The sequence below is a fragment of the Rhodnius prolixus genome, unplaced genomic scaffold, assembly GCF_049639745.1.
Source record: "Rhodnius prolixus isolate KJV_2025 unplaced genomic scaffold, Rpr scaffold_23, whole genome shotgun sequence".
Taxonomy (NCBI): domain Eukaryota; kingdom Metazoa; phylum Arthropoda; class Insecta; order Hemiptera; family Reduviidae; genus Rhodnius; species Rhodnius prolixus.
The window spans coordinates 1,378,656-1,401,834 of NW_027411627.1; the positions used below are offsets into that span (position 1 = coordinate 1,378,656).

The 23,179-nt window shown below is 33.8% G+C and overlaps 3 protein-coding genes across 7 annotated transcripts in view; 1 reads left to right on the forward strand and 2 right to left on the reverse strand.

Moving 5' to 3' along the window:
- Cap-D2 (CAP-D2 condensin subunit) overlaps positions 1-8,380 on the forward strand; it is a 33,811-nt gene extending 25,431 nt beyond the window's left edge. For all 3 annotated transcript variants that reach the window (XM_074139337.1, XM_074139338.1, XM_074139339.1), the window contains 11 exons: positions 1,190-1,310; positions 1,413-1,500; positions 1,793-1,892; positions 2,290-2,383; positions 2,863-2,975; positions 3,485-3,611; positions 4,160-4,287; positions 4,904-5,043; positions 6,003-6,141; positions 6,633-6,897; positions 7,934-8,380. In XM_074139337.1, coding sequence (XP_073995438.1) covers positions 1,190-1,310; positions 1,413-1,500; positions 1,793-1,892; positions 2,290-2,383; positions 2,863-2,975; positions 3,485-3,611; positions 4,160-4,287; positions 4,904-5,043; positions 6,003-6,141; positions 6,633-6,897; positions 7,934-8,113 — 1,495 coding nt within the window. In that variant the 3' untranslated portion in view covers positions 8,114-8,380. The remainder of the gene's footprint in view (positions 1-1,189; positions 1,311-1,412; positions 1,501-1,792; positions 1,893-2,289; positions 2,384-2,862; positions 2,976-3,484; positions 3,612-4,159; positions 4,288-4,903; positions 5,044-6,002; positions 6,142-6,632; positions 6,898-7,933) is intronic.
- Positions 8,381-9,175: 795 nt separating this feature from the next.
- mal (molybdenum cofactor sulfurase) lies at positions 9,176-17,967 on the reverse strand. Of its 3 annotated transcripts, XM_074139340.1 has the most exons (15): positions 16,660-17,967; positions 15,587-15,743; positions 15,365-15,510; positions 14,373-14,667; positions 13,917-14,168; positions 13,728-13,826; positions 13,472-13,649; positions 12,844-12,960; positions 12,406-12,758; positions 12,235-12,333; positions 12,036-12,163; positions 10,423-10,635; positions 10,238-10,335; positions 9,493-9,600; positions 9,176-9,401 (listed from the first exon to the last, which is right to left on the reverse strand). In XM_074139340.1, the coding sequence occupies exons 1-15, from the start codon at positions 16,739-16,741 to the stop codon at positions 9,204-9,206; spliced, it is 2,523 nt and encodes an 840-aa protein (XP_073995441.1). In that variant the 5' UTR covers positions 16,742-17,967; the 3' UTR covers positions 9,176-9,203. The 3 variants fall into 3 exon arrangements, 2 of the variants coding, with proteins under 2 accessions (XP_073995441.1, XP_073995442.1); XR_012461631.1 differs by lacking the exon at positions 10,238-10,335; XM_074139341.1 differs by lacking the exons at positions 15,587-15,743; positions 16,660-17,967 and having other exon boundaries at positions 14,373-14,651; positions 15,365-15,506.
- Positions 17,968-18,610: 643 nt separating this feature from the next.
- On the reverse strand, positions 18,611-19,785 carry meigo (Solute carrier family 35 member B1 homolog meigo). Its single transcript, XM_074139348.1, has one exon. It carries the CDS (start codon positions 19,732-19,734, stop codon positions 18,751-18,753), a length of 984 nt encoding a protein of 327 aa, XP_073995449.1. The 5' UTR covers positions 19,735-19,785; the 3' UTR covers positions 18,611-18,750.
- Positions 19,786-23,179: the final 3,394 nt, after the last annotated feature.

Genomic DNA, 23,179 nt, shown 5'->3' on the forward strand with positions numbered 1-23,179 from the left:
GACCTCGAACTACGGATTTAACCCCAATAGACTATTTTCAGAGGGGATATCTAAAAAATAAAGTGTACAGTAACCTTAATCCCTTGGCTTCAATCGAAGATCTGGAATATCGAATAGCTATAGCCTGCCTAGATCTGGTTTGTTCCATTTGAAAAAAAACTTAGATACTGTATCTGGGGAAATTGGGGTTTAAATAATGGGTCAATTACTGAAAAAAACTAGATTTGATTAAATACGTGTTTTCTATTTTTTTGAAATTTCCCGCCGTTTAAAAAAAAAGTGGGTGGAACACATAACTCTGGTCACCCTGTTCATAAGTCTATTGAGTCGCTAACTAGGTTAAATGTGAGTGTAAGGTAGTCCTATCTAAGTATAGTGAGTGGTAAACATGGTTAAATGAGAGTGTAAGGTGGTCCTATGTAAGTCTTGAGAGTCACCAACATGGTACAGGTGAGACACCAGACTGGTAGAATGAAGGTGCCAAGTTTGGGAAAGGTGGATAATATTGATAGAGAAGATGCACCAGCTAGGCGGAATAAAGATGCATTGGTCCGATTCTGGTTTAACCATTGGCAATGTTTGGTTTTAAAAATTTAATCACTTAAATTTTGATTAAATTAAAAAATTTAATCGTCCAAAGTGATTAAAACTAAATTTGGAATTTAATTCAATCAATTAAAATTCTGATTATTTAATTTTAATCTTAATTTTTAGTTATGATTAAAAATTTTAATTGATTAAATTCCGATTAAATTAAAAGTGAATTTAATTTTAATCAACTAATTTTGGCCGATTAAATTTTTTAATTTTAATCATGATTAAAATTAAATTTCGGTTTAATTCAATTGTTTTTTAATTGATTAAATTTTTGCCCAACTCTGCCTAAAGGTTTATAGATCTGTGAGCTAGGATAGCTACCGATTGGGACCCATTCACTCGGGAATCACTAAATTAAAACTAAACTACCTCAGGACATTTCAAAAAGCCTAGATATTAATGAACATGCATTTATTTTTACAAATATCTTTTAATTCAGTACATTCATTTCCGTCAGAAAGCAATTAATTTCGAATATGTCCTCCAACTCCAGCAAGTAAGGGGAAGTAGAGAGAAAGTTCTGAAATATTCCAATTTTTCCTTTTTTCTGACGATATTATTTTTTCCCTAGTACGTCTTTGTGTGTTCTCAGGTTGCCAGGAGACCACGAACTCTTTGAGAAGATAGTTAATTTAGTGGTTATAAATTTCAATAAAGTTGATATTCAGGGCTACAAACCTATGTCATTGGCAGCTGTCACTATGATCTCTAAGGTATCCACCTTTTCCATATTTTTTTTTTTTTTTTCATATACAGATTCCAATAACTTGTTTATTTCCTTTTTATTTTAATAATTTCTTGCCCTTTATAAATAGACCTGCTGCTATCCTGAAAAAGTTTTGGATCTTTTATTGAGGAAATTATACGTACAAATATTTGACAGTGATGGAAATATGGGTGATGGTAAGAATTATTTTATTTAAATTTATTTACGTATAATTTTTTGTTTTTTTGCGTTGGCTGCCCTGGTCGTAGTCATGAAATATAATTAGCGCGGGTTTTATCTACAAATAACAAATGTTTGCCTAATTTTACGGTTAATACAATAATGTTGCAAAAGTGCGTTTTGTGTCAGTTATTTATTATTATGTCAGGAATGTATACAGCTTTTATCAGTTTGCTTAGATAGCATCTTTTACTACGGAATTTGTTTGAAACTTTTTCCAATAAAGTGTTCACAGCAGATTGTTTCTAGGTGATGGCGACATCTTTGAATCTCAAGATTCAACCTTTTTTTCTGTTAAAGAGGCTCTTATTGAGAGGTTACTGTTGATACACGGAGAAATTTTACTAAGGTAAATGAAGTGCAGTACACTAGTGCATATTTATTTAGTGATTTATTATTTTAATGTATTCCAAGAGAAGGTAAAGTCTGGGCTGAAATACTTGTGTTTCTATTTCAATAATTATTTTGGTTCTTCTTTTAGTTCAGTGCACTTTGTACACAGATTTTTCTAATGCATAGATACCATCTTTTAAATGCGATCCTTTAAGGATGATTCAACAAAAGGGCACTTTTGTGGACAGATTTTTTTTTTCATTATTGATTAAGGCATGTCAACATCTGAGGCCATTGGCCTGGAACTTCTCTCAATTCACTGCCGGCCCCAGGACAGTGTTCTCTCGTTAAAACAACTGTCCATCCTCTGTCAAAGTAAAGAAAACTGTATTTTCTTATCTATTTTTCTGCAGAAAATGGCAGTATTTCAACTACGACGTGGTTAATATGTTAGCGAAAAGCTCAAAAAATCAGGATAATATGCAGAAAGAAATTGATGATGAAATGGTTAGTACTTCCTGATTAATTTTCAAGTTTTTAAAATTATTTCTCTTTTTTACATATATGAAGAAAAGTCATATTTCCAATGACAAAGAAAAGAAATAATAAAATTACCAAACGAAAGTATGTGAGGGGGAAAAATACTCCGTAAGAAATAAATAAATAAAATAAAAAAGTGTATCAATAACAAAATTTACTTGATAAAAAACAAAAACTATTTTTCTCGATTCTAAAGCAATTAGTCTTTTTAAGGTAAATTATTATTATTTTCTCTATTTATTGACTAGATTTTTAGTGTAAATAATTTTTTTTTTCATATTTATTACGGTCCATGGATCTTTTCTTAATACTTAAAGAATTTTTTTGATATGCATTATAGCATTGAAAAATAAGGTTTAATTCTTATCACTTTCCATTATAATCAATGTTAGAAGAATATTACACTGTGGATAATGAATTAGTAAAATCTTATTTTCCATTTTTAGGATGAATTTGAAGCGGAATACCGCGATGCTGAAGACGATGCCATTATGAATGCAGTCACTCAGTTGTGTGAAGAACTAGTGACTGAAGAGCCTACAGTAAATGCTCACATCAGGTTGTATTTTTTCACCATCTGCCAATTTATCATGCCTTTCAGGATTCCTTGCTTAAGCAGAATTAAAATGTTATTAAATATTACTTGCAGCTGATTTATTCGCATTGGTAACTAGAGAATTCTAATACGTTGTCTATTATATTGTGCGAACCAGAATGGGGCTATGATCATAAAACCCAGCGGAATCATCTTCTTGGGGAGTCAGGCTGAACTACGTGCTGTTGTTCGTACCAGATTGAGGCAATTATGAATTACGGTCACTTGATGACATTTCTTTCTGGCACAACAGAGAAAATGTCTTCGACTTGTTTAATTTCAGCACTATACTTGTGGCAGGTTCTTACACTAGACGGTAGATGTTCATTACACATTTTACAGGGACAAACAACATTTATCTCTCATCAGTCTATGAAAGTGAATCTGTTACAATGTTGTTTGCAACTAGTGTTCAAATAGTTGGACGATATAAAGTCGACACGTCATGAACTCTTTATTTTCATTGGTTTCAGAGATGTGGCCATTAAAGTATGCACGAATGTAAAGGAGCCGTACTCTGGCACATTGAAGGCTGCAGCAGCAACTACGTTGGCTAAATACATGATGGTGTCACAAGCATTTTGTGAGGATAAAATTCAGGTCAGTAATGAACACAGGTCAAGAAATCTGCAGAAATCATGAAATCAGTGAGCATTTATGATATTGATGTATAAGGTTTAGGTTTGATCTATCATTTGGGATGATCAGTTGCCAATTGGTTTGTGATTATTTGGCACCCCCGTGCGATCCACGAAGTGATTTGAATTTTGATTCTGATGGAACACCAATTACGTTGTGAGTGCCCAGAAAAAATTTAAGACAACAAATGGGAGCGAACCTCCCAAACTGTGCATGGTCTGTACTCTAAGAGAACAGATCTTTTGAGATCCGAATAATTCATTGGTAGTTTCAACTATTACAGGATTCATTGAACGCTGTTCTCCCCCCCCCCCTAATACTCTTGACTAAGAGGAAGCTTCATTGAAAAACAGAATTGCTGAAATTGAGCGAGATTACGTTTTTAACTTGGGATATTGCATGACTGGAAGTTAAGTGGAGTCTCACAACTTAGAAATAAAGTAGGAGTAGAGCATGGACATAGCAATGTAACTTCTTTCTCGATCATAGTTGTTATTACTCTGTTCTAGTTATTGGTTACGCTAATGGAGAAGTCAAAGGAAGAGACGGTTCGAGGAAATTTGGTATTGGCTATTGGTGATCTGCTGATGAGGTATCCAAATGTAATAGAGCCGTGGACACCTCACCTCTTTACAAGGTATATGCCTTAGCTGTGAACTACTTCTCTCAGTACTACAATTTAGTGACAAATTGCCAATTAAAATTGTTCTGTTTCTTGTAGTTTAACTCATTTTGCTCTATAAGAATATTTATTGGTTAAATTTAAAAAAAGATAAAATTTTTTAATGCAATTAATTAATGAGATTGAAGCATCTTCAGCATTTGAAAGTTGCACTTGGCCACCAGGATTTTCCACTTTTCCGAGTTGTTCAGAAAATGGCTCTAACGATTTTCTTTAAACTTACTACTCTAAAACTTCTACTTTTGGGCCTATGCTCCAAATGTCGCCCCTTGACTAGTTTTGGGTTTAGACTAATACTTTATTGTAAAATATTAAATTTGAATTTTGTTTCATCCAAAATAATTAATTTGTGATTCTCTTTTCTTATTCAGAGAACTTCTAATTGAATATTCCCGGTGTAAATTCAAAATCTAAAACCAATTATTCCTCGTGTGGGTGGCAAGTGAGAATAAAAAATGAGGGAAAGAAAAGTGGCATTGAATGGAATTCACCTGGTTGTTTTATCGCGTATAAATAATAAATAAATTGCGAATCCGTACTATTAAAAATTTTATTTGTATGATCTTTGCAGACTTAGTGACACGAGTGTAACAGTGCGCAAGAACACAGTGGTCGTGATATGTCACCTTGTGACTCGAGAGATGGTCAAAGTCCGTGGTCATGTGGCTGAAATATGCTTATGTTTAGAAGATACAGAAGTTTCTATTTCAGGTATGTACTCTGTATTTCGCGAAGCTGTTACGCACTTTGCTTCTCGGATGGTATATGCACAAAATGTCTTCATCTAACAAGTTGGAGCTGGAATGCTTCGGTATTCTGGAGGAAGTTTCTTGTAGCAAGTTCTAGTTCTTCTGAACTGAATTCACTTTTAAATGGATGTTTAGGGAAATTAGAAGGTGGGATAGAGGTACCGAACTTGCTGCTGTCGTATTTTGAGACATACCTAACTAGCTTCTAGAAATGGGCCACTTCAGTGCATAATCTTGTATGGATGAGCGGCGTGTTGATTAAGGCTGCATACAAGGAAGAAAGTAAGATGATTTTGAATCTGACACTGCCATCTCTCAGACCATTAGTTGGATCCCTTACTAGCCGTCATGGGATAAGAAGACCTCTGCATTAAGAGCCTCGTGCCAAATTCTTTTTGTTCAGTTCGAGATCTAGAGAAGGAAACGCCATTAATTTTATCTCGGATTGTTAGCGCGTTGTGGAAATTTGGTTTAGAATTTCGGTCGGAGCAGGCTGATGTTGGCTGATTGTGGCCCTTAAGATTATTGTTCGATTTTTTTTTTTTTGGACAGCTTTTAGTCTCGGTGACTCAAGTCTGTGTTAGAATTAGTGACTTTGTCGCGGCTTGTTTTTTTTCTATCCAAAGAGACTCTGGATGTCATAGGGATTAGTATATCCACACAGACGATTAACATACCTTTAACCTACGTGGAGTTGTAGAGCTTGAATCTTAAATTTTTTATTGCTACGACCAGTTTCTGTTATTTGTAACGAGAACTTTCTAGAGGTCGGTAGGGAACTGAAAACGTTCGTTACCTCATTCTTTGATGCGTCTTAAATTAAAAACAAATGCTCATGAAATTATTAATAATATGAATAAATATTAATCTAACTTTGTGTAATTTTTTTTCTATATGTTAATTTTCTGGTAATCTTTTCAGAGCAAGTACACAGCCTCTTTATTGATCTTGCACGCAAAGGAAACACCTTGTACAACATTATTCCAGATATTATCTCAAGATTATCAAATCCTGAACGATCTGAAACTATTACTACTGAAGTTTTTGATAGGATTATGAAGTAAGTAAATTATTCGTTAACATATTGTAGGGTTTGTTCGGCTTTACAAACTATAAAACTTTAGTAAGAGTTAATGTGTATAATACTAAATTGGAAATTTAGCATTTGTAGGAGATATAAGTTAAAACCTCGAGGAAGCGTTTCCTACCCGATTTTTTTCCAATTCCGAGGAACTCAGAACGTATTTTCTGCGGATGCTCTGTATTTGGAAAATACGAAATGATCGCTTCCGCTTGCTTGGAAAAGAAAATGCGATTTATGATACTCAGAATGTAATTTAATAAAACCCAGTTTCTTCGTGAAAATTACGTTATACGACACAATTACGTTTAAAGTAATGTGCAAGTTTAATAAAGCAAATGAAGAGTGTATAAAGTTTGCCAGTTGATTGCGCTGCATGTCTCACCTTAGCTTCTTAATTAACTCTGAATTTTATTTCCAATAAAAAAAAATTTATCATTATTGATATAATTAATTTGTTAAATTCACAGATTTATTCTTGGCTTGATTGGCAAAGAAAGGCAAAATGAATTACTGGTTGAGAAGTTATGCACTCGTCTGTGCGAGGCAACTGATAAACGTCAATGGAGAGATCTAGCATTTTGTTTAAATCAATTAAATTATAATGAGAAATGTTTAAAAAAACTGATTGAAGCTCTTCCTCACATGAACGAAAGGTTGTTATGCCCACCAGTGCATTGTGCTATAGTTGCTATTTTCAATAATGTACAGAAGAATTTTAAACAAAATCTTATGGTAAATATTTTACATGTATAGTTTTGTTTGAATTATGATGTGAGTTGAATGTAGATATGTTCGGATGCAAAGGTAACATTTTGATCTCGAATTAGAAGCCTTTAGGAGAAGGCTACCTTGGAAGATGAAGTTTAGTAATTGTTTCTGGTCTCCCAGTTCTTAAATCAAATGGTCAAGTGAAAAGAAACTGCCCATTTCACACCTAGCACAATTAAACATTTTGAAGGTTAAAGTTGCTTTTCTTATTTTGGTAGAACACTCAACTAGGAACTTTGGCTCTTTTAAAAATGCATACTTTTGGGAGGTTTCTTCTGCTAAACGATTGAAGAGCCTATATTTTATTATACTATACACGTTATGGTACGACAGTAAACCCTCTGTGTGGTCACATTCTTTTTGGTGAATACTCAATGATTGATAAGTCGTAATCTTGTTTACAATGTCAAGAAACAGGCTTTAATTTGATAAGTAGATTTATTACAAAAAATTTAAAGTGCTGAGAACGTTGCTGAGGAACTTTTCCTCTAGGTGGTGGGTTTTGGGTAATACGCTCTGTTTGCGAATTCCAGGGACCTTTCTTAAGTGAGATTACAAATGCTTGGTAACAACGATATACCGATGCTAGTTAAAATAAGTTTGAATGTTTTTAGCATGACAATGAGTCTGCATTCATGAACCATTAAAATTTGTAATTTAAAATGAGTTCTTTCCACCGGTCAACAACTAGACTGGTTTATCAACCGCTTTGGCAACCATTCATTATAACAGTTGCAATTAACCTGAGGCTAGTGGCATCAAAGTAAGCGTTTAGCTTGAGGTATAGCTGGAAGATGCTGGAGAACTTGTCCATTAACTTGGCAGGTTCAGTTGTACTAGATACTCCCAGTTTCTTCAGATTGCTCGATCCTAACAAATAGCGTTGATAGAAAGAATTGCTAGGGAATATTTACATTTTCTTTTCCAAAACAGTACCAAGTTCCGAACAGTTATAGCATATTTTGGATAAAATTTATTAATCGCGTACTATGTATTGCAGGAAGTTGCAAATGAAGGATTGGCCAAAATAGAAGAATTGTTGACTTGCAAAGATAAGGATGGCGTCAAAGAAGGAAGCTACAGCGCAGAACATGTGCTTTCCCCCGCTAGTACTCCCTTAAGGACAACTTTGCCTGTGAAGTTGAGATCGTCGAAGAAGCCGAAAAAAACTCGCCTGTAATGTGTTACAGCTTGTGAGCCGCACTTCCGTTTTTTGAGTTAGAAGTTGTAAATTCCTAGATATTTGAACTTGCTGCAATGTGGTATTTGGACTACATATTTACCAAGTATTGTGCAATGTGAACAGTATGAGAAGTCTGGCTAATCGCTGTTCTTTTAACATTGTTCATCATTCATGTTTTGGTCAACTTCTTTTAAGAATTGTTTATATAGTTCTTTTTAAAAATTAAATTTAAATAAAGTTTTTTACTTAATTTTATCTAAATAAGCAGTTTGTTATTCTTTTCTTTTAATTTAATTAACAATTATTATTTAATTTATAAGCCAGCAAACATTCTTTAAAGAATGAGGGTAAACACTCATTATACCACTATCTCCTCTCAAGGTCACTTGTCCTTCAGACTCTCCGAGTTTATACTTACCAATTAAAACTATTATCCTAATAATAACATACTTGAAAGTGACACGATGGTAGAATATTAATTAAAATGGAGGTTTTTAGGGAAAAAGTGAATAATCCATTTTGGTAAGAATGAAACTCGAATTTCAGCCAGACATTTAACGCTTCTTTGTATTTAATATGCGGAAAATAAAACTCCACAATCAAATGGTCCTTTAGAGGAAAAGCTACCCACCCATCTCCTAGAAGTGCTCTTTTTCCAATTTTCCTGGGGAATTTTTTTAATTTCAAGTTTTAGAATATGTGAAAACAACGTGTACGCTAAGTTTAAAGAAAATTTATGAGAAAACCTCCAAAAAATAAAAAATGAGCCTAGTAAAGTGATACTTCCGTTTGAGGAATTTGGTTCGCTACATTACAGTTAGCTCCCCTCTACCAATCTAAATATAAAGTTTCAGCTTCTTGCGATTTAAAATCAAATGGAGATTAAAGCCTTTTGTGTGTCCTGGTGCGGGCTTCTAGGTCTACATAACCTTTCAAATTTTCAGCATCACAGTCTATGATACATTCATTTCTTCTACATAATTAATTAAAAAAAATTATTTAAACTATGTTGGTTGGAATATTGAAGGAAAGTGTTTTTGTTTTTTATATCTGCAAGTGTGTATTTTCAAAACTTTTTAATTAATAATTATTTACAAACTTGAAAAGTATCACCAACAGAAAGAGTAGCTTCTTCTTCTTCTTCAAGTGAACTAGTGGACAGATAGATGCCGAACTTCAGTTTCCCTTTAAAATTAGCAGATAGCACTGTTAATGGTTCTTTGTTGTAATCTCCAGTATCCTGATTTATGCAAATCATCTGGCATCTGCTACAAGGCCCGTCCACCTAGTCAGAAACAACAGTAATGTCTTCTTTAAGGCTCAATTCTTATAAATAATCAGCATCTTTATTTTTCTCTTTTAAATCTAACACCCACCGTGAAGTTAACAGTTCCAATTCTTACATTCTCCCAACTTCGCTCAACAAACGGTGTTTTAATACCGGATATAGCGAAATTACAGCGAAACCTGTCCAGCATACTTTCCTGAAATTTTCAAATTGTATACAATTATTGTTAACCGCAACAAGTAACTTTTTTTTGTCTTCAGAGCAAGCATTGCATTGGTTGAATAGTTTGGTGATATTTAGAATCAGATAAATTTAGCAATAAATGGTTAATTCATTTCAAATGAAGATAGAATTATAGTCAACCAGACTATAACTCTTCAAAAAAGTTAACACATCACAAAATGCCCAAAACTATTTTTTTTTTCAGGATAATATTTCAAATTAATATTTATTTTCAAAAGAAAATTTAAAGTAAACTGTCGAGAAAAATAACACAAATGTAAAACAAATCCATTGAGTAATGAAGGTACTTCCGGGAGTCAGAATTTCCAACGAACTTGGGAATTGAATCAAAACATTGAACGTTCCATTATTATGTAGAACTCGCTGAGAAGTTGGACATAACACGGAAATGTTTTTTAGAAGGAAGAGTAGCCACCTCTTCTCCCGAGAGATTCTTTGTTGTGAACCAACATCAGTTCAACGAAAATAGATTAAAATCGGATCGTAGTTAATATGAATGTTGTCGTCACAAATGAGGTGTAGAACACCTCCCTTTGATGTTTGGTCAATTCAACTTTGGCCTGCACCTTTGTATATGTTATAGAAGGTACCTTAGGACATTCTGGGTCTTTAAGTTTATTAGCCAGCCAGAAAACGCTTTCCTCATTGATAAGCAAGTACTGGGCCTGATTAGCTAGCGACAGCGAGCCTGAAATTTATATCAGCAAACAATGATGTGATGAGAAAGTGTTTAATTTCTGAAGGTGGGTGTTCAATATGTTAGGAAGATATTTACCTGATGAGTTCTTATTTAGTCTACTTTCTTCATTGAACTGCCTAAGCAGACGTAGACCGGGCCGATGCAGAACGGTCGAGATCCACAAAGCTACATCTTCTCCACAGTCCAGACCATGGATGCGATCGCCACATACTTTGCTCTGACACAAGGACACGCTAGATTTATAGCCATCGTACGAATTCTCTAGGTCAACATAGATATCTGAATACCCTGCAATACAAACTTTTAAGTATTAAGTGTTTGACTGAATTTTTAATAATTTTGCTTCCTATTAGAACAGCTCATAGTCTTAAATATATAGAGGGCAGGTTATAGTATTAAAAATATGTTTTCTTCTTGCAAATTATCTTGGGGACGAAACTTATTCCAAGAAAATAGATGTTTATTTCAGGAATAATCTGGCAACATGAAGACACCAAATTTATTATCCTTTCACTACCAAATTAGTGACAGACTATTCTAAACTAGAACAATTTTCTGAAAAGTATGATCTTTGAAAAGCAGCATATAAAATTCATTTTTTATTTTTTATTCTTCTTTCTTGGCCTTATGTAAAATTCATTATCTTTTAATAATTTTTTTTTAATATAAAGAGAATTAATTCTGCCTTGGAAGTTTCTTAAACTAGATATATTTGACAATACTTTGATTGGTATTTATTTGTGCTCAATAAATCTTAAATTAATGATTAGAAAGAACCAATTGGGAGATTTTGTAGTTTTGTGAATGATGACAAAATAAATAAGCTATTTTGCAAAGCGCGTTTGGGAGTTTATTTATTTCGTCCAGCACCGTACCAGGTATGATGTCTCTCCTCTCTCTCTCTCTCTCTCTCTCTCTCTCTCTCTCTCTCTATATATATATATATATATATATATATATATATATATATATATATAACTGTGTTCATCCATGATTTACTGATTAAAGAAAGAAACTGGATGAACGTCTCATTGAGGAACGTCTTAGGTTCCTTAATCTCCTTAGTTGGCCATAACTCTTCATTGAGCGTACTGGTCAAAGTGGTCTGCTAATGAAGGAGATAAATAGATTTTCAATCTTCTGATGTGCCTCTATTCTTGGTGAATAATTAAATTAGCTTACATTTTCATTTTCTACTGTAATTATCTGGCCATTCCAGATGTCAAATTTATCACTGCTACTTGAACATATTGAAATGACAAAAACTCACAAAGGTTTTTTTGGGCAAAAATCAAAATTTCGAGTTGCAATTTTTTTTTTCCAAAACATAGAGAAAAAGTAAAAGAAATTATGCAATAAATATCTTATTTTCTCCAAAATTCTTCTCGCCACAAGGAATTAATACATTGTATGGGACGTTTAGTAATTCGCTTTACATTTAGACAATTGCAGATAAATGATTTTTATGGCACTTGGATCACAAAAGGCAGAACTAAAAAAAACAACAAAAAAAAACTTGGTTCTGCCCACTGGTTAAACGATAGCTGGATAAGTTTAATAGAAAACTCTTTGACTGATACTAAAGACTTCCAGTTGAAATCGCAATGTTGAGTATCACCTTCAAATTTTGGAAATAAGACTAAAACAGTTATACAACATCTTAAAACTATCGCTAATGTTAAACTAACCTTCAAAACTTAAGTACAACCTATTAGTTTGGAAGTCAATTTTTGGGCGTATTTTGCACATTTTAGGCTCCCTTTTCTGGGTGAGTGCTACTCCAAAAGAATTCACGATCATCCAATTACGGTCATACCTGTTAACAAGAACAGGTAAGTGAAGAATGCAGATTGATTGCGTTACACAATAAGCATTAGATTAGCTTACTTCAAGCCTGTCTGGGTAAGCTGCCATTTAGAAACAGACAATCTCCCACAAGATTTCACAGGATAGAGGAATATGTGTGATATGTAAGAACGGTTCAATCTGCAAGAAGGCACATCGAAAACATATATTTCTTTACGGAATACCAAACCAAAAAATTCAAGTCTTGTTTACCTTTGAGCATTTTCATAATCTGGTTCATTGGCCTGAGGAATCGTTAAAGAACAGTGGTCCCCAAAACGATTTCCAGAATATTCACAATAGTAAATATATTTCATGAAATCTGAATGTTTTAATTCCAATAATTTATTTTCAATAGGATTAAATTTATTCTTAAGGTTAGAGGCAATGAAACGCCAAAAGAATGGCATTCTTTCTAGTCCTGGAGGCTCTATAAAACATTTCTTTATCATTTCCAGAAGTTTATCAGCGTCCTCTTTTGTGGAATAAGGTCCAAAAGACACTCGCACAGAACCAGTGGGTACGCCGTTGACCAGGTCCTTGTCGTCCCCACATACATGTCCAGACTAGACACAGGTAAACAGTATTCTTGGCACTACAATTGTAGGAGCAAAGCAACATTATTAATGAATTTTATAATTGAAAACTAACTTGATAGTGCTTCCTAAGATCACTGCTAGTCAGACCCAAATGACGGCGGCAGGCCCCTGGATTACAGAAACAACCTGTCCTTAACTGGATGCCGTGTAAGTTGGCCAAGTGCAGTATCTGCGCATAAAGTATACATAAAATCAGCAAATACTTTCAGTACAAAACTAAAATAAGTAACCAAGTCTCTGCGTTGTTTCATTCATTTAGTTGAATGAACGGTTAAAAGCATTATGCACAGCGTTTACTTTGTTCTATTCAACAATTGGATAAGGTCCATGCTGCTCTAGAATAATGTCTCTCTTTATTCAACAGGAACAAAAATTCTTAATGCCACAAAAATTAATTAACTGACAGAAAGTAACTTATAACAATAACTTTTAAATGAATTATTTCTTCAGTAAAATATATTTTATGGCAGTAATGGAGGACAAGCTTCTCTCCGGCCACTCATTTCAGTGTTGCGCGCGCAGTTTGAAAATCTCGCGAGTTAGAATAAAATCATTGAGAAAGTAAGCGGAGAGTAAGAGAATCTAAGTTTACACCAGAATTTGTAAAACTCATTCAAATTGAACATCCACAACTTGTGACCTTTGTTACTCTACAGAATATCAAGCTAACATTGTCATACTTCTGCATATCCAACGAAGTCTCCATTCGCACGTAAAACGTTAAAATTGACTATATTTCCCTGTGTTCTAATATCTTCATACGGAGTATCTGCATAAAGGTGTATAGCCGGGGAGCCATTACTGTGGTGTAACTTTAATAGAGAATAAAACACATACTTTGCTAAATTGAAGCAATGTCTGAAAAGTCAAACAAAAATAAAAATAAAAATAACGTTAATCACTGAGAGAATGTCCTAATAAGGATTTTCTAATTACTTTGAAACGTTCTCCATGTCGCCAATTAAAGAGTACAAAGTTTTAAATCCGCTATCAAGAGATAATATGGATAAGAAATTTAAAGTTCCGTCTTCAAATCTGAAATTAAAAGTAAATTTGTTAAAGTTTTGCGCTGAAGGTATTCTTTATTGACACACTTTATTTTGGTTTGTTTTCTTTCAATTTTACCTTTCATGAAGATTAGGACGTGGAATGTATGAATTTTCTGAAGAAAGAGCAATCAAGACAGTACCTCCACCATAAAATGGTTTGTGAAGAAGTTGGGCGCTTGTATTACGAACAAGGAGAGCGCCCAATCCCGTTGGATAACCAAACAGTTTGTAAAATGATATACATACAAAATCTGGTTTGAAAATACTCAAATCAAGAGAATTAGTTGAGATATATGAAGCAGCATCTAGTAGGCAATACCAATTACTTCTGAAAAAGAATTCAGTGAGATGTCCTTAATGAAAACATAATAAACTTGAAAATTTGGGAGGTTTTCTTTTAATCAACAAACTCAAAAAATTACTGCAAACTTCTTAAAAACCAGAAACTGTACGTTTTAACTTGTTTCAAAAATATTCAAGTAAAAATCATGTTGGGGAGAATGCAAAATTCAAGTTCTAAGTTAAAGTTTACCTCTTCCCGCAGAATTCATCCAGAATTCCCAATTTTACTTTGTTTATCCATGATAAGGGATACTTGACACCTGAGAAATTGCACTGAGCGGAGTAGACAAACAAAGAATTAGCGTCAGTTAGTTCGTCATCTTTTGTACTGTACTTATCGCTCCGGAAGATATCCAACGTCTCATTATGCTGCAGACATCTAACGTTCGCTCCATTCTGACTAACCACCTCTCTCATACCCAACACAGAAGTGTGATTATCTTCCATATACACAAAATCACCACCAGATCTGTTGGAAAACCGTTCTGTAATGTCAAATAGAAGTTTATTTGAAAAGGACTTTAACACATAACTCAATATATCTCAGTCTTAAAATAAACAGGTAATTTCAATTAGAACGATTTGACCTCATGCTAAACTATCATATAAACCGTATATCCTTATTTTTAATTTTTGAAAAAATCATTTATCCTTGATTTTTCTCCTTAAATAAAAATAAGGATATTTTATTTATTACTGTTTTAATTTTTCTGTGCAGAGTTCTTCTATTTGTATAGAAATTTAAATAAAGTACATATTTCTGTAAATCGTTTCAGGACGAATCAGAATAAATAGAATGGAACTAATATAATATTTAGTCCGGCAACTATCCATATTTCTGCTATAAAATCAAAATTCTTAGGAAGTGTCAACAAATACGCACATTTTTTCGCTTCTTTTTTTTACCATTTTGAAAAGATTAATCACGTAGAAATCAGTAATTTGTACCTAAATCGCCTGCCGACGTGATAAAGATTGGTTCGCTTCAAGTGTCTCACAGTAGAAAAAATATCATTTTATACAAATAGGTCCTCTTTTCACATCGTAGCCCTCCGCGAATATCGCGTTCCGTGCCGAAGTGTTTAATTAAGGCCTCCTGATATTTATTTGTAACGATAGCTATTGATTTATTGGAGACAATAATTAGAATAATTGAAGCAAAAAAAGTGAATATAAACCAACCTTTCGGGTACCACTCATTCTGAAAGCTTTCTTGATGATCCATAGTCCAAGTAAAGGATTCTGCCACTAATTTCAAAGCAGCAGTAGCACCTGACGTGAATACAACACTGTATTCATCAGGATTCGTGTTGAAATGATGTAGTATCCTACAGTTAAATATTATTATGTAAATAATAACACAATAAAAAAACCTGCTGCACAATGAAATATTGGAAAAGTTACTTGTATCGAATCTGATCGATTGAGTCCAAACTGTGTTTGCCTGTGAGACTGCCAGAGTGGGGGTTGCTATAAACATTTTCCATTAAATCATTCATTACGGACTGGATTTGAGATTTACTATACGGCGCAGCTCCAGTATGATCCAAATAGCAGAGATCTGTTACAAACAAACTGGTAGTGAAATTTAAGGCCTTTAATCTGAGTGCAGATTTGTACATGTGTAAACCGTAACGCGGAATACATCCTCGACAAGGGCTACTGTTAGGGTGGTTATCCCAATCTTCCAGCTCGCCAAAACCTGGGATTCTCTAAGAGAACCTCTGTGCTTACGGTGTAAACAACCTCTCTAGAACACTCCACTTATTAATCTGGCATGCCATCAGAGGAATAGCAGCATAGGACACCAGAAGTGATTAGGAAGCTTACTTTTTCTGTTTGTATAATATTAAATACTTCAGATAAAACTTCTTTTTTTTTGCTTCCCACCCTATGAAATTAAAGTAAAACTTGGGCTAAATAAACCATCTAAATTAAATTTCCTTTTTACATTAATTCTTAATTAATAAAAAAAAGTCATAGATTTTGTGAAAACTTTTCGGCTCTTCCAGGGAAAATAAATGCATTTATTACTGAAACGAAAAATTAAGAGGTTCAGACTAATGTACACCAATGGTACCTTCAAATATTCATATAACTGATGCCCAAATGAATGTTACTTACGACCCTAGAGTATAAACAGCCATTATTATTATTACTTATTGCTAGAACGAATATTTCAAAGTCGTAAGGTTTTTTACAGATAAGGATAATTCCAAATCCTTGGGAGGAATTGTTCTACAGGCAATTGATTTGATAACTAATAAAAGAGATCTCACTCTCTATTTCATAATCCACCTAGGACAATCAATAGAATTTGAGCTCACTTTGAAACAGATCCATAAATAGATTGGGAGATATGCTAGCTTCAGTTCCAAAGAAGTATGGGATTATTCTGGGCAAAAATGCCAATTAGGTTAATATTTAAAACGTTGAATAAATCAACCTTATGAACAGCAAATAAAAATGAATTGTACCTTTGAGTCTGTTATATTCATCTTTAATCAACAGGTGTTCTTCTTTGGTAAAAATCTCTTCAAAAGTATCTTCCTGCACCATTGTATATTACTTCACGAAATACAATTAACTAGTTACAACAAAAATTGAAAAGCACTGATGCGTGAAATTCTTTTATACTATCCACATATAATTAACATGTAAAATACATCACCAAATTGTTCCTAAAATTGGCAGTATATTTCAAAATTATGAATTTTTGCCACATTTACGCAACCAGGCAAAATTGAAAGATAATTTCAGGTTGAACGTACAAATCTACTAAAACGTTGATTGCCTGAAGTTGGATATAACTGAAATATGCTTAGAAAGTAATTCAATAGATTTGAGCGACATCTCGTTCTGGCCTTGATAAAATCACAAATGATCTTAAGAAAGCAAATGATCATTTATTTCATCATTCGATTTCCAATTGTTACAGTTATCTTTTAAAAAACAAAAATATTGTTTTATCTGGTGCGCATTTATGGGTCAGATGGCTAACTCTATTATCTCCACTGTACTACCTTCCCCTAGGTTATAAGAGTTATGTAATACTGTGAGAATATTTCACTTAACACAATTGGCATTCACCGATTTTTGTGTAAAGAAGTCGAAAATAAACTACTTTTAGCACTAATAAAATGTTCACCTTAATTTTGAAAGTTCGTTCCTACTTGAGAGCTGAAGAACGGTATTTACAAAGTTTTGTGTTACCAAAAGTAATGTATTCACTCGGATAAGAAAAAAAAGTATAGAGCTGACTTAGAAAAACAATAAAAAAAGAAAAGGGGAGATGTACCTGAATTCTTTTAACAATGGGTGACTATAGTGCGGACAAACTATTGGAAAATATAACTTATTTACAAAATGAACTAATTGATTTTTCCACACTTATACAGAAATCAGAGTTTAAAAAAAAATATCTTAATTTATATTTCGTTCGCCATCTTTTCTTTCTTTTTATAGGGTTGGACAATGAATGTATGAACCAAGTTTTGGGTACAAGCAGTAAGAATTTTCCATTTTCTTTAGTTGCACTTTTAAATATTTCCTTTTATCACCAACTGAACTCTTAAGGTTGTCTACATTTGTCCATTGGATTGAAATCTGATGAATGTGTTAAAATTTTAATCTCTTTAGGACAATTAAAACAATGTTATGCATCTGATTTTCAGTTAAAATTTCTGAAGATTCTCAATTTTTCATTGTTTGCTTTCAATTCTTCTTCAAAATATCTCCATAGACAGTTTGATCCATTATCCCTACTAAATAACCAAAATGCTAAAAAGTATCCACTCATAAACACTATCCTTTCCTATTTAAATTTGGATGAAACTTTGTTCGTCAATTTCTTTACAACCTCTTTTTGACCGAAGAAAATATTTAAAATTAGATTCATCACAGACCATTATCTCTTCCCAATTCTTCAAATCTTCTCTTATGTTTTCTAGAACATACCTTAAATAAGTATGGAGAAGGCCTAATTAACTTGAAAAAAGTTGCTTGCAACAGATTTTCTAATGCTTTTGTTGATTTTCAGCTTTTAAATTTTAAGCAGGGCTAGAAAGGGATTTCTGCAAGATTATTTGGTGCACACTGCTAGTCGTTTTCCTTACTTGGGGGTTTATCATTGACCCAATTTTGAGCTCTTAGCTAGGTCATAGTAACTAAAATAATTATTTAAATTGAAGATTACAAGAGGCCGGCAAAGCTTTCTTCTCCAGCATCTGCTGATATTCCAGCATTTTTTTTTTTTTACAACTGCCCAATTACAATACAAGGGACTGCATAAATTATTACTGACGTACGCGAACGTTAGGTTTAACACCTTTCAGACAAACTAAATGGCAGAAACATGAAATATCTTAATGTTAATAATAATCCAACTAGAGAGATGTTTTTCTTCTGGGGCAACAATTATAGAGAGGCTAACACTTTTTTATTCATGATATATTCTATATATACAGATTGCATTCTTTAGTATATAAAAAAAGTATCACATAAAATTAATGATTGCAAATATAATTTGAGATTATTAAAACAAACAAAAAATAAATAAATTGTTTAATTTACTTATCTCCCGTTTTTTTCGGTTTGCCGAAATAAATGTCTAAGAAAAGGCCAGTGAAAACGCAAGCAACAGCAAGCCATTGTCTCACTTTTAAAACATGTCCAAACAAGATAACTGAACCAAATACACTAAAAAATTTCCTGGTTGTAGTGATTATCGAACAAGTTAACGTTCCATACTCAGTTAGACACATAAAAATGAAATACTGACCGGCTGCACCGCAAGTTGCAATAGTGAAGACTTGCAGAATGGCACTAGGATGCCTTTGAAGAAAGGCGAGGCATTGTACAGCTTCTCCTGTATAAATTATAATCACACCTACAAACAGTAAAGCCCATTTATTAATGCCTAACATTAGATTCTCAGATTTTGGTTTATATTGAGCCATCACTCTTTCTTGTAAAGAGTTGGTCAAGCCGTCCATTAGAAGAGATGATCCCAACAATATCTCACCAATTCCAAATCCAATAGCACTTTTAGCAGCTTTGTTATCTTTATAAAGAAATAAAGCAACACCAAACACTATGAGAAACACTATAAAGTATTTACGTACAGGAAATGACTTATTTCCAATAAGAACACCCATCACTAGAACAGGAATAGGTTTTCCTGATTTCGCAATTACCTGAGCAGGATAACTAACCCACTGGAGTGCCATAAAAGAAGTTACCATGGCCAGTAGATAAGTCAGTGATATACAACAATTGTACAGAGTAGGTATATGGTCGTCTGCGTTCACGTGGTTTAAAGTCCTCAAGAAGTGTGCGTATAAATAGTTGAACAATGTAGCAACAAATAAAAGTGGCATGACAAAAGTAAATCTCTCTTCATCTTCACCAAATACACCTTTCAACAATTTTTCTTGCAAAACTGAATATAAACAATAAATGCTAAAAATACCACCACTAATAAATAGGAACCTAAACTTCATGGTGCTCTTGCTGGAACTAACAAGAACTTTAAATATCAGAGTATATTTCATCAATCATTACCTCACATGGGTTATAAGGTGAGGTATACTACCAACAGATGACAGACACGTTGAAAACAAATGTGGAGCTCAGGCTGCCAACCTCATCATGCTTTAATAATAAAATTCCCACACGTAGGAAGGTAGACACTAAAATGTTTTAGTTTTACTTTTGTTAGGAAATTGAACTTTTTTTTATTCAAATCGTGATTTAAGGTGACAATTACTTTTCAGGTTTGACTGATTTTCTGTTAATTATAACAGTTTTGCATAAAACACCCACTACAAAGATTAATACGGAAAACAATGCTTCCGGTCAGTCAATTTTCTTCAAATTTAGAACTTCCGTCTCACATTTGATTACTAATAATATTAGACAGGTGGCAAGACAGTACAATAAACCGAAATAGAGGTTTAGAGGAACGTCTAACCACTTCTTTCTCAAGTAGCCTACACAAACTAATTTTTCTAGTTTTGTCTTACAGAATTAGAGTAGAAAAGCAATTCCAAAGTTCTTCATTGAGTTCCTCTCTTTCCTTGTGCGATGAAGATGGCTTTCGACTAGAATTTAGAATTTGGGAATTAATATTGAGCATGATTGCTTTTTTTAATACTGTAACTTGGTTATTTTATAATTACCAATTGTTAATCGAAAATTCCAAGGGCGAAGAAACTATTATATCATAAAGTGAAAATTTCATTTTAATCTATAAAGAGCAATTTTTTATGTCAGTCAAATTTTTTTATTTCAGACTTCTAAAGGAGATAGAAGGAGCTATATTAAAAATCATCTGTAATTTCAAGCAAATTTAATATGTAAATTTGGTGATAGTCCTAAGTGTCCGCACAAGATGTTCGTTTTCTCTCCCTGCAGATAAGGAAAGTATTGCTATCATGTGGACTATTAAATTTCGAGTTTCCACCTCAAATATTTTAGATCCTCTGAATCCAAAAAAGTGGATTAAAGAATGTTCATTAGCTCAAAACCAAGATTACAGAAAGCTCTGACTTATATTTCGTCCAAAAAAGACCCATGGTTCCTGTCAGTAACTTAGCGAAGAAAATTCCTCAATTGGAGCACATCTTTAATGATTGCATTTTCACTTTCCTGAGATTTTCTCGAAAATGGACCAATAATGTCCTTAAAATTTCATGCTAACTTTACATTGCGCAATTCTATAACTTTTATTTGAAGATTCGTTTAGAGCAGTTGAGGACAAGCTTGTTTGACTCCCCTCTAAAGTGTCATTTCGGACTGTACAAAGTGGATAATGTTATTAAGAATCATGCACATAAAGTAATTTGGAATTCAAAAGTTTTTTTTTATAAAGTACAAATAGTTTGAGATTTTGGTAAGCATCTGAGATCACATTCGATATGCAGTGAGATGGGTGAAGCAGAAATGGATGCCTGCTTTCATCGATTAACTTTCTGATTAACAGTTGCTTGTCTCTACAGTTGGGCTGAACTCATCCTACATACCTCATTGCAGCCAGGGCCGTTAATTATGTAGCTGGCAGTGCAACTAAATTGTACTTACATTTGCGCGCCACGTTGCATGCCTTCTGCATACAGGAGACGGTGGAACAAACAGACCATTAAGGATGGGCTATTGTGCGGTCAGAGGTCAGTCAATGTTCACACGCTATCTGCTGACATCAACTAACGCAACTAACTGAACATAGTACAGTCAGAGTGCTCTGGCGAATTCTCAGCCCATGGTCTCTTCCTCCATGCTATGTTTTAGGTACCGTAGCGCTAAGGCTGTTTATTCCTTACAAATATTTCCTGACAAACATTAGAAATTCTAACTATCTAATGGACTTGTTGAAGATTTATCCAATAAATGTTCAAATCTTTAATAAAATATGTTGTGAACGCTATTCATGAGTTTTTCATAATTAAGTAAATAAAGTTTCTTGTAACTTGGCGTTAGTATTAAAACATTAGTTGGCATCAATGTTACAAATGTTCGCGTCCATCCATTCAAACAGGGTCTCACCGTGAACGAAGTACTGTTGAAGGAAGGGTGATGTCACTGTTCGCCCGATACCCACCGAAAATCCATACTTTCTTAAGAAAATGGAATAAGCTAAACATATGGTAGGACAAAGTTAAAATTAAATAATTTAAATTAGGAGGAACACTACGTTGAGGTAGTAACACTACAAAGGGAACAGTACAAAACCAGTGACTGATACGCGAAATCTCTCAATAATACATTTTCGCACAGAACAATGGAGTGTGGTGAAGAAGAAGTATTTCTGGTTAATGTTTACCCGAAAATCAGACTGAGAGATTCGTAACAACCGTAAAAGTTGAGAAATGAGCACCTGAAAGACGCCACGACGGCAGATTGTCAGGATCTCGCCAGATGGTTGATTTGCTTCTAACGAGAAGACCTGCTACATGCATGAGCAAACTCAAGAAGATGTGATGTATGTAAGCCATTTCGGAGAACTGGATTTGTGAGACAGCCGCAGCAAACTCCATAATCAAACTTACCGCCACTTCCGGGAGAGAGGTAATCCATGGAATAAAGGATAGAAGCAAATAATTCCAGCTAAATGATGTTCTTACCTGTAATTACACAGATATTAATAATTTTGCATACTTTAACTGTAAGCGTGAAGTCGTGTACTCTTTGTTCATCGCGGCGACCTTCACAGTCATTCTCTTATTGCCGAGCCGCCAACTGTGCGCAGATCCCTGGACAAATTACATGTATGATCTAATCACAGAATCATGGATATTTCACGATAGTAATTCGATTTAAACTTTATTTTGTTAATTCAAAATTAATTCTATTCAGAATTAAAAAATGGCTTCTCTGTCGTATAAAACTATCGTTTGACCCTTGCTGACCTCCATGGGTTAACGCGGACGTTTTTCTGGGCGTTCAGAGGACATACGTCCGAAATTCCAAATGATCACTCTTAATTTAGGGTAAAAGAAAAACAAATACAAAAACAAAAAACAAAGAATTTTTCACAGCTTGTGACCGTGAATGTAGGCGATAAGGAGTTGAAATATCACACACAGTGAGAGTGCATGAGAGAGCTAAGCACATTTCCGCTTAGACTTTGATCATTAAAAATTTTGATTCATGGGGTCTCCAGACTACAGGTTAATGTTTCCAGACATCAGAGCAACCAGCCATAAAGGGACTATGGTAAGTCTCGTATCTATGACATTCCAGCAGCGAATGTTTGAGCCTTTTGTGTAAGAGTATTGGTACTTAGCTTTTCGACCCTCTAATACATCTTTCCTGTCATTCATATCTAAATATTTCTTCAATACTTAAATTCGGGGATTCTGACCATTACTCCTTCTATGTTCTAAATTCGTAAATGCAAACTTAATGGAACCCCCAGTAAATTCCATCTTGTCAGTTGCGACTAAAGCATCAACTTCAAAAACACGACAAGGAGAAAAATACGACAAATCAGTTAGATAA

Bases quoted from the DNA above. Each gene is read 5' to 3' on its own strand.
- mal (XM_074139340.1), bottom strand. From the start codon at position 16,741: ATGGTGCAGGAAGATACTTTTGAAGAGATTTTTACCAAAGAAGAACAC. The intron at 13,827-13,916 runs GTAAAATTGAAA...TTTTAATTTCAG, and splicing joins CGTCCTAATCTTCATGAAAG to ATTTGAAGACGGAACTTTAA. The intron at 12,334-12,405 runs GTAAACAAGACT...GCCTTCTTGCAG, and splicing joins GATTATGAAAATGCTCAAAG to ATTGAACCGTTCTTACATAT.
- meigo (XM_074139348.1), bottom strand. From the start codon at position 19,734: ATGAAATATACTCTGATATTTAAAGTTCTTGTTAGTTCCAGCAAGAGC.